This window comes from Dromiciops gliroides, chromosome 5, assembly GCF_019393635.1.
Source record: "Dromiciops gliroides isolate mDroGli1 chromosome 5, mDroGli1.pri, whole genome shotgun sequence".
Classification (NCBI taxonomy): Eukaryota; Metazoa; Chordata; class Mammalia; order Microbiotheria; family Microbiotheriidae; genus Dromiciops; species Dromiciops gliroides.
Genome location: NC_057865.1, coordinates 217,456,249 through 217,475,542, shown reverse-complemented (window position 1 = coordinate 217,475,542; position 19,294 = coordinate 217,456,249). Strand labels below are relative to the sequence as shown.

The window sequence follows — 19,294 nt, the reverse complement described above, 5'->3', positions numbered from 1 at the left end:
TTTTTTTTCTTGTGTTTTTTCCTTTTGTTCTGTTTCTTCTTTCAGAACATGACTCATGTGGAAATGTGTTTAACATGATTGCACATATATAACCCATATCAGATTGCTTGACATCTTGGGGAGGGGGTAAAGGGAGAAAAATTTTGAACTCAAAATCTTATAAAAAATGAATGTTGAAAATTATCTTCACATGTAATTGGAAAAAATAGTATTTACACTAAAAATAAATAAAAGGAAGCATAGACAATGAATTAATATTACTACTGAACACATATACACCAAATGGCATCCAAATTCTTGAAGGAAAAGTTAAATGAGTTACAGTAGGAAATAGTTAAAGTATACTAGTGCATGACTTTAATTCACTCCTCTTACATCTAGATAAATCTAACCATAAAATAAATAAGAAAAAAGTAAAGGACATGAATAGAATTTTAGAAAATTTAGATATGATAGACCTCTGAAGATTACTGAATGGGACTAGAAGGGCATATATCTGTTTCTCAGCTGTGTATTACACCTTCACAAAAACTAACCATGTATTAGGACATTAAAAACTTCACAAACAAATGCAGAAAAACAAAAATATCAAATGAATCTTTTTTTTACTATGAAATAAAAATTATTTTTAATAAAGAACCTTTGAAGCATAGATTAAAAATCAGTAACTAAGCAACCTAATCCTAACATGGGAATGGGTCAAAGAACAAATTATAGAATAATCAATAATTTCATTAAATGACAGTTAAGTTTCTCAAAGTAGCAAGAGCAATCATATCTCAGAGAAAATATGTTATGCTCAAAGGCACCATAGGTCATGAAACAATACTCCAATATTTCAGAGGAATTCTAGTCTGACTGATGTATTCCCTCCAATGAAGCAGATCACAATCCATCTGTTTTTCCATCCTATGTAGTTCTCACCCATGGACTTCTGTAAATTACCAATAACGTTCACCCAAGGATCAGAAGTCTTCCACACACTCTCTTCATATTACATGGATTCCAATGAAGCATGTGAGCTGTCTCTAGTTACACCTTTTACATCAATCTTCCTGTATAATTTCTCATTTGAAATATTTTTCAATCTGTTTAATACCCACCATGCAGCTCTCCATTCCCTTTTGGGAGATGTTCAACTTCAGTTCTTCAAGAACCTAACTTGCTAGCCATACAATGTTAACCAGAAGAGTATTGCTGTTAAAAAGATGAGTCTTCTTTTTTTTCAGGAAAAAGTTGTTAAAAGAATTGTGTGATTTGTGCTATGACAATCCAGTCTATTCCTTTCCTCCTCTTCAATTCTAGGCCCCGCTTATTGTCCATCTGCAGGGTCTGTCTCAGATATCTTCACTGATAGCAAGTTCTTTAGACTATACACCCAACTGCATATCAAAGTCTGGACAATAGGCAATCATTACCCATAGATTGTTTTCCTATGTGGATACTTAGGTCCATTATTCTTTTGAATAATTATGTATCTCATTTAGGAAAACTGATGATGAATCATGCCTCCTATCTCCTGGCAGAGAAATGAAATGGAGGAGCAAAATAAAACATTCATTTTCAGATCCAGCAAATTTATGGATTTGCTTTTGTATGACTTGTCTTATTTGTTACAAGGAATGGCTTTCTTTTTCTTTTCTTGGGGGGTGTGGTTTGGTTGAGGAGGGCAGGGATAGAACAGTAGAGGAACTGAAGGATAATGATACTAAATTTAGTATCATAAACAGAATTTTGAAGTGGCAAAGATAAGACAGGAACTCATCTGAGCTCTTCCAAATTCCCCTCCAAACTACTTTGAAATAACACATCAAAAAAAAAAAAAACATCAAAATGAATTCTGAAGCAACAGAACCCATAGAAAGATGGGGTGAAACAATTTTCAGCCCAAGACAACCTAAAAGGTAGGCAGGAAAGGTCTGTCACACCAGGGAGAAAGTGGAGTACAGTCCAGCACAGGCAACACCTCAACAAGACACAGAAGGCTGAAATCCAGCAAGCCAAAAGCAGTAGCAGCTTCCAGAGCTCTCAGCCTATAGACAGGAAGGGGGGGGTGCGGGGGGGGGGGGGTGTCAGACAACTAGTGAGAAGAAGATTACAAGGGTCCCTTTGCTGGCACTGGCCGCAGGACTGGTGCATTGATCATATGTAGATCTGGGTCACAGTCTTCAGTTGCAGTCCCAGGTTGAGGAAGAGTACTAGCACACTAGAGCTCATGGCTACAGGTGAATGGAGACCCTGGTTATAGTTCCAGGGCAGAAAAGAATGCTTATGGTCATTCACACACCAAAGCACAAGCCAGGAGAGTAGTAAACACACCTCCCCTTAAATCATAGCACCTTGGAAGAACTGAAAACTTACAGACACCCAGAACTAACTCTGAAAATAGCTACACAAAAAACTTAAAGCTTGGGACAGTGCACCCTCCATCCCAGGAGCAGAGTCCAACTCTAATACATAGTCAAGAAATCTGCTGGAGGATGATTTCAGAAAGGCCTGGAAAGACTTGTATTAACTGATGTATAGTGAAGTGAGCAGAGCAAGGGAACTTTGTGCAATATTGTTTGATGAAGAACTGTGAATGATTTAACTATTCTCAGCAATACAATGATTCAAGAGAATCCCAAAGGATTAATGATGAAGCATACTATCCACCTCCAAAGAAAGAATTGATATTGATTGAATAGACTGAAGCATGTTATTTTTCACTTTCTTTTTTTTATTTTATTTGTTTTCTTATACAAAATCACTAATCTTGTAATATTTTATATAATTGCACATGTATAACCTACTTACTGCCTCAGGGAGGAGGAGAGGAGGGAGGGAAGGAGGGATAAAATGTGGGATTCAAAACTTTAAATATTTTTTTAAAAAAAGAAATCAGCTAGGAAAATGGGCAAACAACAAAAAAAGAACCTGACCATAGAAAAGTACTATGGGAACAGAGAAGATCAAAACACAAATTTACAAGAGGACAACAATGTCAAAACTGCTCCATTTAAAGCCTCAAAGAAAAAATGTGAATTTATCTCAGGCCCCGAAAGAATTCCTAGAAGAAATCAAAAAGGATTTTTATAATTATATAAGATAGATAGAAGAAAAATTATAAAAAGAAACAACAGTGATGTAAGAAAATCATGGAAAAAAGTCAACAGCTTGATAAAGGAGGCACAAAAAAATGCTGAAGAACAAATGCGGAAGAACACCTTAAAAAACAGAATGGGCCAAATGGCCAAAAGCAGAATTGGCCATGTGGGAAAAGATACACAAAAATTCACTAAAGAGAAGAACCCCTTAAAAAGTGAATTGGGGAAGGGGGGGCAGCTAGGTGACACAGTGGATAAAGCACTGGCCTTGGATTTAGGAGGACTTGAATTCAAATCCAGCCTGAGACACTTGACACTTAACTAGCTCTGTGACCCTGGGCAAGTCACTTAACCCTCATTGCCCTGAAAAAAAAAAAGAAAAAGTGAATTGGGTACATGGGAAAAGATGTACAAAAATTCACTGAAGAAAAGAACTCCTTAAAAAGTAGAATTGGCTAAATGGAAAAAGAGGTACAAAAGCTCACTGAAGAAAATAATTCCTTAAAAATTAGAATTCGGCAAGTGGAAATTAGTGACTCCATGAGACATCAAGAAACAATGAAACAAAATCAAATGAATGAAAAAATAGAAGAAAGTGTGAAATACCTCATTGGAAAAACAACTGAAGTGGAAAATAGATCGAAGATAGATTATTTAAGAATTAGTGGAAGGAGCAGGTAGGTGGCACAGTGGATAGAGCACTGGCCCTGGATTCAGGAGGACCTGAGTTCAAATCCAGCCTCAGACACTTAACACTTACTAGCTGTGTGACCCTGGGCAAGTCACTTAACCCCAGTTGCCTCACCAAAAAAAAAAAAAAAGAATTAGTGGACTGGGGTGGGGCAGCTTGGAGGTGCAATGGATAAAGCACTGGCCCTGGATGCAGGAGAACCTGAGTTCAAATCTGGCCTCAGACACTTGACACTTACTAGCTGTGTGATCCTGGGCAAGTCACTTAACCCTCATTGCCCTGAAAAAAAAAAAGAAAGAAAGAAAGAATTAGTGCACTACCTGAAAGCTATGATCAAGAAAGAAGAGCCTAGATATCATCCTTTAAGAAATTACCAAGCAAAACTGTCCTGATATTCTAGAACCAGGGGTTTAAATAGATATTAAAAGAATCTACTGATCATCTCCTAAAATAGATCCCAAAATGAAAACTTCCAGGAATATTATATCTAAATTCCAGAGCACCCAGGTGAAGGAGAAAATACTGTAAGCAGCCAGAGAGAAACAATTCAAATATCATGAAGCCACAGTCAGGATAACACAAAATTTAGCAGCTTCTACATCAAAGCAAAATTGCTATCTGATGAGACTTTAAAAATAGCTGAGGAACCATTCTGGAGAGCAATTTTGAACTATGCCCAAAGGGCTATGGGACTGTTCATACCCTTTGACCCAGGGGTATCACTGCTAGGTCTGTATTCCAAAGAGATCATTAAAAAGTGAAAAGGATCCACATGTACAAAAATATTCATAGTAGCTTTGTGGTGGCAATGAATTGGAAATTGAAAGAATGCCCATCAACTGGGGAATGGCTAAACAAGTTGTGGTATATGAATGTAATGGAATACTATTATGCTGTAAGAAACAATGAGCAGGAGGAGTTCAAAGAAACCTGGAAGGACTTACATGAACTGATGCTGACTGAGAGGAGCAGAACCAGGGGAACATTGTACACAGTAACAGCAACATTTTGTGATGAACAATGGTGATAGACTTGGCTCTTCTCAGCAATTCAATGATCCAAAATAATTTCAAAGAACTCATGATAGAAAATGTTCTCAACATCCAGAAAAAAAGAACTGTGGATTCTGAATGCAGATTGAACCAAACTGTTTCTACTTTTGGGCTGTTTTTTTTTTCCTTCTTTTTTGAGGTTTTTCACTTGTGCTGATTCTTCTTTCATGATATAACTGTTATGGGCCCATAGCACCCCAGAAGTTCTCTGGGGCACATCAAAGAACCATCTCCTTGAGAAACTAAACCTAAAAAGATAAGTAGAACCAGATTGGATTGAGCTAGCTTCCGGACCTCCACCCTTCATTCTGGTCTCCCTCAACCCTGGGGAGATAAGTTTGGGTGTGGCTGCTTCCTTTGTGTCCTGAGGAGGAAGATGGCTTGAGAGATCCACAGCCACCCCTCACCCAATTCCCCCAGCCACCACCAGTGGGGGATGGTCCTCCCTCACTAAGGGAACTTTCCACAGTCAGATGGTCACCCCCATCAGTCCTCTATAAAAGTACCTGCCTAGGGGCAGCTAGGTGGTGCAGTGGATAGAGTACTGGCCCTGGAGTCAGGAGTACCTGAGTTCAAATCCAGCCTCAGATGCTTGACACTTACTAGCTGTGTGACCCTAGGCAAGTCACTTAACCCCAATTGCCTCACAAAACAAACAAACAAAAAAAACAAATAAAAGTAGCTGCCTGTCTCTTGCTTGAGGAGATTGGTATCTCAGAGCCACTCTCTCTGTGCCAAGCCTTTCTCCCCATGAGAAGTCCAAGGACTTCTTTCATGGTTTCCCTTCCCTTCCCTTCCCCTTCATCTAAATAAACTACCATAATATTCTAACTGCTTTGTATGCAAGAGAGTGTAATTCTTTAAAGAGGAATTCCTAAGGACCCCAAGCCCCTACCCCTTACCCCTTACCCCATTTTCCCCATGACGTGACTAATACAGAAATATGTTGTTGGTTTTGTGTGTGTGTGTGTGAGGCAATGAGGGTTAAGCGACTTGCCCAGGGTCACACAGCTAGTAAGTGTCAAGTGTCCGAGGCTGGATTTGAACTCAGGTCCTCCTGAATCCAAGGCCAGTGCTTTATCCACTGCACCACCTAGCTGCCCTGCAGAAATATGTTTAATGTGATTGCACATATATAACCTATATCAGATTGCTTTCCATCTTGGGGAGGAGAAAGGGAAGGGAGGTTGGGAGAAAAATTCGGAACTAAAAATCCTGTGAAAACAAATATTGAAAACTACCCTTATATGTACCTGGAAAATAATAAAATACTTTTATTTAAAAAAAATAGCAGGCTCCTTTTTCTCTCCTGCTGCTTTTGAGTTTGCACTTGGTTCCCTCAGCTGCCAACATGCAGAACGATGCCTGCAAGTTCGTGGACCTGTACGTGTTGTGGAAATGCTCTACGAGCAATAGGATCATTGGGGCCAAGAACCATGCATCCATCCAGACGAATGTGACTTGAGGTTGAAAAAGTCACAGGCAGATTCAATGGCTAATTTAAAACTTATGCAATTTGTGGAGCAATTCGTAGAATGGGAGAATCTGATGACTATTATCTGGCTGGCAAAAAATGATGGTATTGTTTCAAAGAATTTCTAATTGAAGAAATCTTGTGGAATATGTCTTAATAAATCAGAAAAACAGCAAAAAAAGTAGCTGAGGAAAGAAAGAAAGCAAAAGCAAAAGGAGAAAGGGAAAGATACCAAACTAAATACAGAATTCCAGAAAATAGCGAAGAGAGATAAGGTTTTCTTGAATGAGCAATTCAAAGAAATAGAAGAAAACAACAGAATGGGAAAGACCAGAAGTATCTTCAAGAAAATTAGAGATATTAAGGGAAAGTTTTATGCAAAAATGGGCATGAGAAAAGAAAAAATGGTAGGGATTTGAGAAAAGCAGAAGAGATTAAGAAGAGGTGTTAAGAATACACAGAACTAGGGTGCGGCTAGGTGGCGCAGTGGATAAAACACCGGCCCTGGATTCAGGAGTACCTGAGTTCAAATCTGGCCTCAGACACTTACTAGCTATGTGACCCTGGGCAAGTCACTTAATCCCCATTGCCCCCGCAAAAAAAAAAAAAAGAATACACAGAACTATTCAAGAAAGATCTTGGGAGCAGCTAGGTGGCACAGTGGATAAAGCACTGGCCCTGGATTCAGGAGTACCTGAGTTCAAATCTGGCCTCAGACCCTTGACATTTACTAGCTGTGTGACCCTGGGCAAGTCACTTAACCCCAACTGCCTCACCAAAAAAAACCAAACCAAAACAAACCAAACAAACAAAAAAAGATTCTCCAAGCTACAATTTAGCAATATGTGAACCAAGAGTTACCAGACTGGTTTTCAAAGAGGCAAAGGAACTAACTAGAGACCAAAATGCCAACATTTGTTGGATTATTTAGAAAGCAATGGAGTTCCAAAAAAAAATACCTACTTCTGCTTCATTGACTACACAAAAGCCTTTGACCATGTGAATCACAACAAAATGTGGCAAGCCCTCAAAGAGATAGAAGTACTAAATCATCTTACTTGTAGTATGACAAGGCTGTATATTGTTACCTTATTTATTTAAGTATATCATGTAAAATAACAGGCTGGGTGAATCAAATGCTGGAATTAAGGTTGCTAGGAGAAATATTAATAATCTCAGATATGCAGAAAGAAGATTACGTAAGGAACTATGAATATCTTTTACATATATTTTAAAAGTAATATGTATTTTTAAAATTTTAAATATTTTTATCATGAACTTAATAAACATAAACAATGTTTCAATAGGTACAAAAAAACCAAAAAAGATTATATATGAAACTGAAACTTTGTTATAGACAGTTTCTCCTTTTCCCCCCACTGTGTGTATCTTGAAATGTTTGTGTGAGTTGATGATTTTTAGTTTCAAAATAGGGAGTCAGGAGCTAGCACTGTGTTTAACAAGATGTGTAACTACAGAGGTCATTTGACCTCTCTGGGTCTCCTTTTCTTCATGTGCTATAAGATGATCCTGGTAGTCGAGATCATCTCTGAGAATTATGCAGTTGCAAAAATCTCCTTCCCCTTATTGGCTAATGCCTAAATCTTTCTCTCAGGACCTCAACCCATGAGGCTAGTAAGGCTGGTAATGTACAGTTATTAGGATTTGTAGTCGCTTACCTGTGCTTAGGGAAGAAAACAAAAAGGAAGAAAGGAGTCAGGGACTTAGGTCCGTCTCAGGTTGTCAATTTCTGCAGTAATTCTGCCACTGCTGCTTGGCAGTGGGGCAAAGAAATCATCTCCTCACCCTTGCAGGAAGTCCAAGGGAGGGAAAGTCCAAGCAGAAGAGAGGCCCAAAAGAAAAAGGTCCACAAAAAGAGGGTGGAGTCATTTCTATTGCCCTTCTTATAAAGGACACAGAGGATCCTGACAACCCCCTCTGACAACTGGTCACCATCGATGCAAGATACCCAGTCCCAATCAGGAATTGCTTTGTTCCCCCAGAGTGAAGCATTTTCATGAGGGGTGTTCCAATCCGGCAAATCAATATTTTGAGGGTTTTATTTTTCAGATCACCCCAACACACCCTTAAATGATACAAGCAAAGTAGCACCCTGACCATAATTAAACACGCCCTCACTTTGAGGATCTGTAAGAGGCAGTGGAGTGCCCTGGGAAGACTATTTGACTTGAGAGTGAGAAGACCTCTGTTTGAAGGCTACCTCTGACAGCAACTATCCAAGCTAGTGACTTGACCATGGGCAAATCAGTCCCCCTCTCTGAGCCCCAGTTTCCTCATCTGTAAAATATGGATAATAGTGCTTGTGTCACCTTCCCCACAGGCTTGTTGTGAGGAAAGCATTTCTTTTGTAAACCTTAAAGGCCTATTATAGAAACGACGGATCTTGGGGCAGCAGTAGATAAAGCACAGGCCCTGGATTCAGCAGGACTTGAGTTCAAATCTGACCTCAGACACCTGACACTTACTAGCTGTGTGACCCTGGGCACTTAACCCTCACTGCCCTGCAAAAAAAAAAAAAGAAAGAAAGGAAGGAAGGAAGGAAGGAAGGAAGGAAGGAAGGAAGGAAGGAAGGAAGGAAGGAAGAAAGAAATGAGAGATCTTATTATCTCATTATTGTTGCACTCTAATCCTTCACTTTTTCCTACTAGCTATATTGCACTCCTTAAAGTGACTTTCAAACCTTTCCTTCTCCTCTTAAGCAACCTATCCCTTCTCTCTCAGCAGAGGACCTTGCCAGACATTGTGCTGAAAAAAACTGAGGCCATCTCTCAAAGGTTCTCTCTTCTTCCCAATTCTACACTTCAACTCTCTTCAGCATAATTCACCATTTTCTCCTTTGCTCCAGTCTTTTTTTTTAAGTTTTTTTAAAAATTTATTTATTTTTAAGTGAGGCAATTGGGGTTAAGTGACTTGGCCAAGGTCACACAGCTAGTAAGTGTTAAGTGTCTGAGGCTGGATTTGAACTCAGGTACTCCTGAATTCAGGACCAGTGCTCTATCCACTGTGCCACCTAGCTGCCCCCTTTGCTCCAGTCTTAGAGAAAGGAATGGCTGCCAATGCCAATCTCTTGCTAAGTCGTGTTCACTCTACCTTCACAACATCTCCCCTATCTCTCCCCTTCTCTCCAACCATGTGGCTACTACTCTAATTCAGGCCTGCCCATCACCTCTCCCCTGGACCTCTTTAGTCACTTCTTTATTGGTCTCCCTGCATCCGGCCTTTCTCCTCTCCTGTCCAATCTCCACACAACAGCCATAGTGCTATTCCTAAAGCAAAGATCTCACCACATCATTCCTCTGCTCAGCAAACCTCAGTAATTCCTTCTGCTTTTTAAAATAACAGTTTGGCATTTAAAGCCTTTCACATTCTGGCTCTAACCTCTCTTTCCAGGCTTGGAAACACTAGCCTCTGTGATTCTTTCTGATAATGGAAGTTGCTTAGTGAAAGATGTTCCCCACTCCTCTGAAAAAGAAAGTAAACTGTGGCCATCCAGCAAGTTGAGAATGATGTGAATATGCTCTGTGTCATTAAAAATGATGGTCTCAGGGGCAGCTAGGTGGGGTAGTGGATAGAGCACTGGCCCTGGATTCAGGAGGACCTGAGTTCAGTTCTGGCCTCAGACACTTGACACTTACTAGCTGTGTGACCCTGGGCAAGTCACTTAACCCTCATTGCCTCTCCCCCCGCCCCCCCCCCCGCCCCCGCCAAAATGATGGTCTGAAGAAAACTGTAGCATACGGTTGGTGGTGGAATTTGTATCATTTCTTATATTTAGAATAATAGTGGTCATCTCCCAAATGAATTTTTCAATAGTCAGAAAAACCTTGCAAAGGAACCGTCGCATCTGTGAGGCCACAGAGAACTGTGCCACATGGACTTTGTAGGGATATAATTAAAAGGAAAATGCTTGATTCTCCCCAGGAGCCCACAGAGACTCTTCTGAGACTGAGCAGTTGGAATAAGCTGCCAAATACAGCCCAGCTGCCTCAGTGAGGACAGGGTTTAATAAATCACCAACTATAAGGGGCAGCTAGGTGGCGCAGTGGATAGAGCACCGGCCCTGAAGTCAGGAGGACCTGAGTTCAAATCCGGCCTCAGACACTTAACACTTACAAGCTGTGTGACCTTGGGCAAGTCACTTAACCCCCATTGCCTCACACACACACACAAAAAGCTATTAATAAATCACCAACTATGGATTGCAGTATCTTACTCTCTGAAGGACTTCCAGCAAGGCCTCCACAGCTCAGGTCCCAGGTACCCTCCTCACCCCTACAAGAAATGGTTCCTGATTGAACAGGGCATGTATGGGACAATTCTGAGTTGGCAGCCTTGCAAGTTCTTGAAGGCTGGAGTTCCTAGGTTCCTCAGTGGGAGCCAACTGAAAGCCAGAGGAATTTCCTGTGCTGGAAAGGATAGCCACTAACAGGAAGAGGAACCATAGTCCTGCCGCTATCAATGAGAATCTCTAGAGGTTCACCTGAGCCGTACCATGTGAAGGTTCCTGACCGTTATCAGCTCTGGTGGACGAGCCAGGGGCAGTGATACATGTCCTGGTATATGGGAGCAGAGTAAGGCATGGAATCAGATGTTAGCAATGGAAGTCCCATCCTGAGATAACACTCGGTCCTGGCACAAGGGTCAAGGTCAAGCCTCAGCAGGCAGAGTGCCCACAGTGCCTCTGCCCTGCTCCAGGGGGATGGAAGCACAAAGGCTGAGATGGTACTCCTCACAGGAGAACAGACAGGCCTGGGAATAGAGGTGCAATGTTTAGCCCAGCAGAGGGGGGCAGTGGTAACACTTTGAATAGTGCTGAAGTCCTAGCATAGGGGGCTGGAATTGATCATGGCAGACTGGGCAGTGGGTAAACCCAGACAGGAGTCACAGTAGGTTCCAATGGCATTGACTATTCAACAACAGCAGAATGGGCCCTGGCATGTGTGGTGGCAAAGGCAAGCCCACTACAGCCCTTTGTTGACTGTGATATAGAACTGAATGGCCTTCAGCAGCACAAAGCCAGTAGACACTAGACAGTTCTTCTTCCTGCTCCTTTCTGGCAACAAGGGGAAGGTGAACGTTTCTACCCACCCCCCACAGGAAAAGGGAGACCATCCCTTAGTATTTTCTAGTAGGTAAAAGATTTAGTATTCTCTCCTCCCACTCCCCCCTTTCCATGAAGCTCTTAAGGAGGGGGAGCTCCTGGCTGGTGGCCCAGGGAACCCTAAGTGGTACAAGGCAATTTGACCCATGATGATGCCAGTGCAGGAAATCTTCTCTTCTACTGTAGCCCTGATGCTCCTGATGTTCTTGGCGCTGTTACGGTTCATGTTTACTTCCTCATGTCAAGAGGCCCATTGTGAAGATTTACCATTATCCACCACGTGAACTGGATCTTCTAGATATATCACTCAGTACTTGGGGAAACTCTGGTCTTTGCTGTCCCATATTCAGCCACTCCTCCAGAGGGCTGTTCCATCATTGATGCTGTCTTCTTCTACCTTCCTGTCTTAGTTGTTCTTTTGCTCCTTCAGTTCTGCCTATCTTAGGCTTCTTCCATCCCAGAGGTAGGGAAACCATAGTCCTAAAGTGTTAGAAAGTCTAGGGGGCAACTAGATGGTGCAGTGGATAGAGCACCGGCCCTGGAGTCAGGAGTACCTGAGTTCAAATCCAGCCTCAGACACTTAATACTTAACTAGCTGTGTGACCTTGGGCAAGTCACTTAACCCCAATTGCCTCACTAAAAAAAAAAAAAAAGTCTAGGGGGCAGCTAGGTGGCACAGTGGATAAAGCACCGGCCTTGGATTCAGGGGGACCTGAGTTCAAATAAGGACTTAGACACTTGACACTTACTAGCTGTGTGACCCCGGGCAAGTCACTTAACTCTCATTGCCCCACCAAAAAAAAAAAGTCTAACAGAAGACCTTAACACCAGTGAGGTGTCGGTGAAGCAATATCCTAACCCTGGTTCTTGACAAATATCCCTGTTAAGTATTTTTTTCCTTGCTATGCCTAAGTAAATATCCTTTTTTTAAACTATTAAATGATTTATGAGTGTTTAGTTCCATTCTGACATAGGACTTAAATTACCAGTGTACTAAGCCTGAGTCAGGCCTGGATCAAAACAACCTTCATTTACATATATTTTCCATCCTCAAGTCAACAGGAAGTCACTGTAGCCTAGTGAGTAGAGGAGTAACATGATCAGTAAAACTGTTTTGGCCGCAGACTGAAGAGGGAAGATACTTGAAGCAGTGAGACAAATTTTGAGGCTACTGTAATAGTCCAGGTAATAAGGGCCTGAACTAGAGTGGTGGCCATGTGAGAAGAGAAAAAGGGACAAAAATGAAAGATGCTGTGGAAATAGAAACAACAAGATTTGGCAATGGATAGAATTTTGGAGAGGCAAGGTGGTATGGTGGGAGAGAACACTGGATCTGGAGTCAGAGGACCTAGATTCAAATCTTGGTGCTGCCAAGATGCCATGTCTCAAGCTCTCTGGGCCTCAGTTTCTTCATCTGCAAAGTAAGAGAGCTGGACTAGATAATTCAGCTTACAGGTCTGTACCATTCTAAATCACTGGTTTGAAAGTTTGGGAGTAGAGGTGGGAGTATAGTTTTGGGCCTGTTGAGTTTATATTGCCTGCACAATATCTAGTTTGGCATCTGAATCAGCCACTGGAAATGAACTATCTAGAGAGACTAGGGCTTGATATACAGATCTGACTTAGGCAGGAATTGGAGTTTAGGAGAGAGATTAAGGGTACATACATAGATCTGGGAATTATGTGCATAATGATGAATGATAATCAGATTTATGGGAGCTGATGAGGTCACCAAGTGAGAATAATAGTGAAAGAAGAGCAGGGTACCCAGGCTTGGTCTTAAGATCCACTCCATTCATGACATGAATGATGACCCAGCAAAGGAAACTGAAAAGAAGGAGGATATAGGAAGGAGAAGAGCAGCATCACAAAACCCCAGAAAGTAGGAATCCAGCAAGGGAGGGTAGTCAATAGTATCAAATTCTGTAGAGGGCAAGGATAAGAATTAATAAAGGGCCATAAGATTTGGTCATTAAGAAATCATGGGTAATTTTGGAGACAGCAGTTTTAATTAAGTCTTGAGGATGAAAGTCAAATTGCAAAGGTATCTTTTAATTATATATCCCTTAATTATAAAATAAAACTATCATATTTTAAGCCTTGTAAGCCTGATTGTTTGTGGAGGGAACCAGTAGCTACCCTTGAAAAATACCAGACACTGATAGTCCCAAGATTGTCCCCAGGTGAAGGCAATATGTCAGAGAAGTGAGAAGTCCCCAATGTGAGCCTTTCATGTCTCTGACACGAGGGTTACACAGTAAGTGCAGCATTAAACTATATTTTCAAGAAAAATTGTTGAGCCTTACCAGGCAAGTATCAACAATTCCATCTTCTTCACCTGCACAAAATGAAGTTGCAGCAACTCTTCCTCCATAACTTTCCTCTCTGTTACACATGTCCCAGGGAATAAAATGTATTTCAGCTTCTTGTAAAGTATTTGAAGCATTGCCTGTAATAAAAATCCACAAGCTATTTTGGAAATCAAGTATTTCACCAAATATTGAGACAAACATTTTGTCATTTAACAGATTTTTATGAAAGATGAGAAGACCTAACATTAGATTCAATCCTAACAAGTTTATGTGGTATAGATTGTGGAATTAATCTGTAAAATCTCGCAGTGACATAGTCATGTGAGTTGATTAATTTCTCAAAGAATTTTAATCCACCCATCCACCCACTTTCTATCTCTGCTACTTCTTGAACCCAAAATGGAGGTGGATGAGCAGTAGAAAGTATAGGAAGAGGATAACACTCCAGGTACCACTAAAGGATAGATTAACTCTATTATGAGGCAGTTATGTGGTGCAATGAATAGAACACTGGGCTTCTTCAGAAAGACCTGAGTTCAAATCCTGATTCAGACACTTACTAGCTATGTAATCCTCAGCAAGTCATTTCACAGCTGCTGTTTGCCTCAGTTTCTTCAACTATAAATGGAATACTAATAGCACCTACCTTGCAGGGTAGTTATGAGATTCAAATAATATTTGAAAAAGTGCTTAGCACTGTGCCTGGCATGTAGTCAACATTAAATAATTATTTCTTTCCCTTTCCCCACAACTACTGATCTAGCCTGACCAAGCAGATTGAAGCAACCACAGATTAAATATCCATGCCTGACAATACTTGCCACAGATAACTTGGCAAATTAAGTCTATTTTTCAGGATTATAAGTACCAAGCTGGACTGATCTCTTAAGAGTTTTAGAGAGGATTCAAGAAGCAATTCCAAGTCATCTCCTAACAAACTAATAATGAGTTTCTATTCAAATTAAACAGTAAAGATGATAGAAGCAGTTGGGTAGATCACACTCGGAATGTCCTAACTTCTTACTCCTTCTATGGTACCAAATCTGAGTAATCAGACCAGAACAACAGTACCCTTCTCAACACCTCCATTTGGATTTTCCACTGACATCTTAAACTTACAAATCATGAACTAGGCTTTTTCATCTTCCCTCAGATCTCCTATCAATTGTCAGTGGCATTGTCATCTTCAGGATTGCTTCAGCTCCTGATCTTTAATCTTTCCATTAAATGGGAAAGGAAGAGAATTAACATTCAACCTTCACTAAATACTGATTCTTTCTTTATGTGTCTCTTGGGCCTAGGTATTCTTTTGTTTTTTACCCTTAATTCTAAATTACCCACAGCTGATTTTCCATAGTTCAGGGGAAATAATATTACTGCCATTTTTGTTGTCATCTGTTTTTGTTACTTTGTTAACCTGTAGGCTACATTTATTTTTCTGCTTCCTCTTCTTCCCTAAACAAGCCCTTTGCAACTGTAATAAAAATGACACCCGTAGAAGACTTACAATACTTTTTGATTGACTGAATATGTATATGTGTAGGCAGCAGATGGCAGTGGGGAGCTGGGCAGCTTGGGTAAACTATCCCTGAGACTGAAGTCCCACTGAACATGTTTCCATGACTCTCCCTCCCTTCTGGTGGGGGAATGGGGGAAGGGAACTTCCATAGCAACTTACTTCCCTTAGGGGTGTGACTTGCCTTCCAAAGTCCTGAGAGGCAAATGGCCCGATGCCAAGAAAGGAAAGGGAAAATGCCCAGTTAGCTCTCTAGGTTTGCTCCCTTGTGCGCTTCTGTCCTTACCAGTCCTAAATCTAGAGGCATAGGAATCCCAAATTTATATATCAGTCTTTTAACAGACCAATACCACTCCTTCACTTTGTCCAACTATCCTAAATTAGCTCCCAGTTATCTAGATTCAGTTTGAACTAAACTTTTTGTCTCCCTAGATTAACAGGGTTTCTTTCTTATCCCTTATTTGTGAGCCTTAAATGAAATATACCCAGAACTTAGCATTTCTGCTGGCAAAATAGGTTTTTACAATAGATAAATCTGAATTAAAAGCAGTAAGAATAAGGAAACAAGCCCCAAATATAAGCCGAGTGGAAAGGGGACAAGCAGCTTTGCTAGCTGAGTCGCCAGATCAATCCTGTTCTCTGGTTGATTGGCTGGATGGGCGTCACCACTTTGGAGCTACAAATCCCTGGCACCGCTGATCTCACTGTGGCTTGATCCCAGGACTAACTCAGTCCATACCTCCTGAATGGTTCTCATGCCTCCTCTCTCAACAGCTGCCAGCTGCCAGCTGCCATGCCCTGGCTCTAGGGTCTTCTTCAGCTTATCTTCTACCAACAAATCTTTTTTCCAAAGATGGGGGCTGAGTGGCAGCAGCCTTGAGAGTCAAGGTCAGCCCACTTACCCCAGTGTGAGTGACTGCAAAGCCATGCCTACATAGATCCAGTAAGCTGCTCTTTTTTAAAAAAACAAAACTTGTATTAGTATTTTGTTGTTGTTTGCCTCTTTCTCATAAAAATTGAATGCAGATTTCAATTTAATATAAGGAAAAACTTCCTAATGATTTCTTTTTGTTGTTTATGAGAACTGTGATTTTATTAGTGTATTGTTTCTAATGAGGGACTTATACAGATAAATACCTGCTCTGCAACTCAGTCTTAAAGAGGGGCCTAGCAAAGTGTCAAAACTCAAATAGAACTAGGGCCACTAAACTGTACATGAGGATTCCTGAGGCTGCATACTGATTTAGAAAAGTACATATTAACTTTATCTATGTTCTATGGCATTTTTAATTATCTTGTTCAATATTTCCCAATTTCACTGTACGCTGATTCTAGAAGCACAGGGAGTTCTGACGGTTGTGTCCAACACCTCTAGCCTACAGCACTAGAGTAGGGGACAAATGACTTGTCCTTTATACAGCCAGTATGTGTCACTCTGAAGCCAGCTCCCATCCCTATCTCCAGAACTGGCTTTTTTGTAAAGGGAATTTATGCTGGGGCAGCTAGGTGGCGCAGTGGATAGAGCACCAGCCCTGGAGTCAGGAGGACCCGAGTTCAAATCCGACCTCAGACACTTAACACTTACAACTGTGTGACCCTGGGCAAGTCACTTAACCCCAATTGCCTCACTAAAAAACAAACAAAAAAAAACACAAAAAAAAGGGAATTCATGCTTCAAATAGGGTTGGACAAGATGATTTCTGAGGTCCCTTCTAACATATTTTGTATATGTATGCATGTTTGTGCAACATGTATATATATATATATGTACATACATTGAGCTAACTAAGTTAAGTGCCTACAGTGTGCTAAAGCCCTAGGTATACCAAAAAATAGTCCCTGCTCTCAAGGAGTTCACAGTCCAATCAGAGGGATAACATACAAACAGCTATTTACAAATAAGATATAGACAGGATGACTTTGGGGTGGTCACAAAGGGAGAGCACTAAGAAAACGGAGAATTGAGAAAAACTTCTTGCAGAAAGTGAGACTTGAGCTAAGAAGCTAAGGAAGCTAATTAATTGAGAATTTCTATTAAGGGAATTCTGGTTCATTTGACTGTTGCTGGGGAAGTGTTTGTAAATCTTTCATGGATAGATATCGTCAATCATTAGGGATACCGTACCATGTGCTAAACAGGATCCAAAGGAATGTGACACAGGCCTTGCCCTTTTACATTCCCAATTAGACTACAAATTCCTCAGTGACAGAGATGGTATCCACTATTAGCCGATTTGTCAGTCAGCATTTGTCTATTTGTCCATTAGGTGCAGAACGATTCACTAGATAGATACTGGGGAAGAAGTACAAAAGTTATGTGTTCTGGCCCCTGTTTCTGGATTTACAATCTAGTTAAGGATAAGAGATTCATACACAAAAAGACCGGAAAATGCTTATAAAACGACATATGAGCAGTGTAAATTAAATTGACTATACAAGTATTGAGTGACCAGAAGGAGAAGGAGGAAGGCTGATTTGGAAAAGAGGAAGGAAGTTCTTCTAGGTGGAAGGAATTGATAGGAGAGGAAAACAGGAGAGCTGGTTGCTGTACAGGAAAAGGGGTTCAGAGATACAATTCCTGTCCTGTGTCAGAAATCTCAGTATGACAGTCCTTAAGATTTGGATAGGATACATGCCATCGGGGAAGAAAAGAGCCCATTATAATCATGTTTTTAAGTTAAGTTCCCATCTTTGTCATTTGTTCAAGTGGACACAAAATAGATACAAGCTTCTAGGAGCTAATCTGCTTGCTCCAACACTTCTTCTGTGGGTCTGAGTGGTAAAATGGTAATGCAGAGCATTAAGCACCCTCAGTCTCCAGAATTCTGGAGCATATATACTATTTGTCAAAGATTATTTCACTATTTCTGCTCAGGAAGAGGAATTTTTTGAACTCCTCAGGAGAAACAAACAAAAACAAAGGACTCCCCAATTATGGGTGTATAATAGAAATTTGGGGTTTTCTTTTTGCCTGAAAACATTATAGCTCCATTGGACTAGATTTTATTATTATTTTTTGTTGTGGTTGGGGATATGGGATGGAATTAGGATTATGTTTTCAAGGCCAATTGGGGCACCATTATTTTTTCTTTTTACAATTGTCCATACTCCTTTTTTACATTTTTCATTCATAGTTTGTAATGCAGTCTTTTTTTTGTGTGTGTAGGGCAATGAGGGTTAAGTGACTTGCCCAGGATCACACAGCTAGTAAGTGTCAAGTGTCTGAGGCTGAATTTGAACTCAGATTCTCCTGAACCCAGGGCCAGTGCTTTATCCACTGCACCACCTAGCTGCCCCAATGTAGTCTTTTTAAAACATCTTTTCATTATGAAGGCAGGGACTTTAATGCCTTGGTCCTCCCTTGGTTTCTCTCAAGGAAAAGTAGGAATTTATCTAAAATAGACTGACTTAAGAAAGCTTCTTCTCTATCCAATAGTTATCACGAGGCCTTGACCGTCTTCTTTACCCTTCCCCCACCCCTGCTGCCATGACCCCCACCCCAAAGGAGGACAAGGGGATCTTTTATAGGGCCTGGCCACTAAAACTAGTGGTGGCCAAGTGACCTCAGAATTTCTGAGATAGAGTTGTCTGCCAGAGAGTCGAGGGATATAAAACATATGAAGTCCCAGAAGTTTCTTCCAGATCCATTGTTCAGCCTGGTCCTGGGGAAGTAATCTGCTAGGGTGAAGAGGCTGATGTCCACACCTTTATAGGCTCCTCTGAATCTCAGAGATCTTGGACCACAAATGTTGGGGGATGCCTGAAGATGGTAGGCTGCCCGCCATGATGAAGCTGCTAGAGATACAGGGTCCAGACTGGCTTTCTGTCCAATGTCATGACAGAGGCACCATCAAGACCACTTCCACAGCTGTGTCCAGGCCTACCAGCCTGTGGGACCCACCCACCGGGCTGGGGGACCAGGGCCTCAAGGAACCCACAGACCAGGGGGGAGATCAGGGGCTTGAAGGCCCAAGAACAAGGGAATCCCTAAGGGCCATCCTCTTCCTGTAGTAATTTGAAGGTTTCTGTATAGTTGTAATT

At 41.1% G+C, this 19,294-nt stretch overlaps 1 protein-coding gene and 1 pseudogene across 1 annotated transcript in view; one reads left to right on the top strand and one right to left on the bottom strand.

Annotated features, from left to right (window-relative positions):
* The window catches only part of LOC122729567 (transmembrane protease serine 12-like), a 47,360-nt gene that overhangs the window by 14,831 nt on the left and 13,235 nt on the right, over nt 1-19,294 (bottom strand). The window contains exon 4 of the mRNA XM_043968521.1: nt 13,732-13,874. Within this exon, the coding sequence (XP_043824456.1) occupies nt 13,732-13,874 (143 nt within the window). The remainder of the gene's footprint in view (nt 1-13,731; nt 13,875-19,294) is intronic.
* On the top strand, nt 6,181-6,431 carry LOC122729568 (annotated as a pseudogene).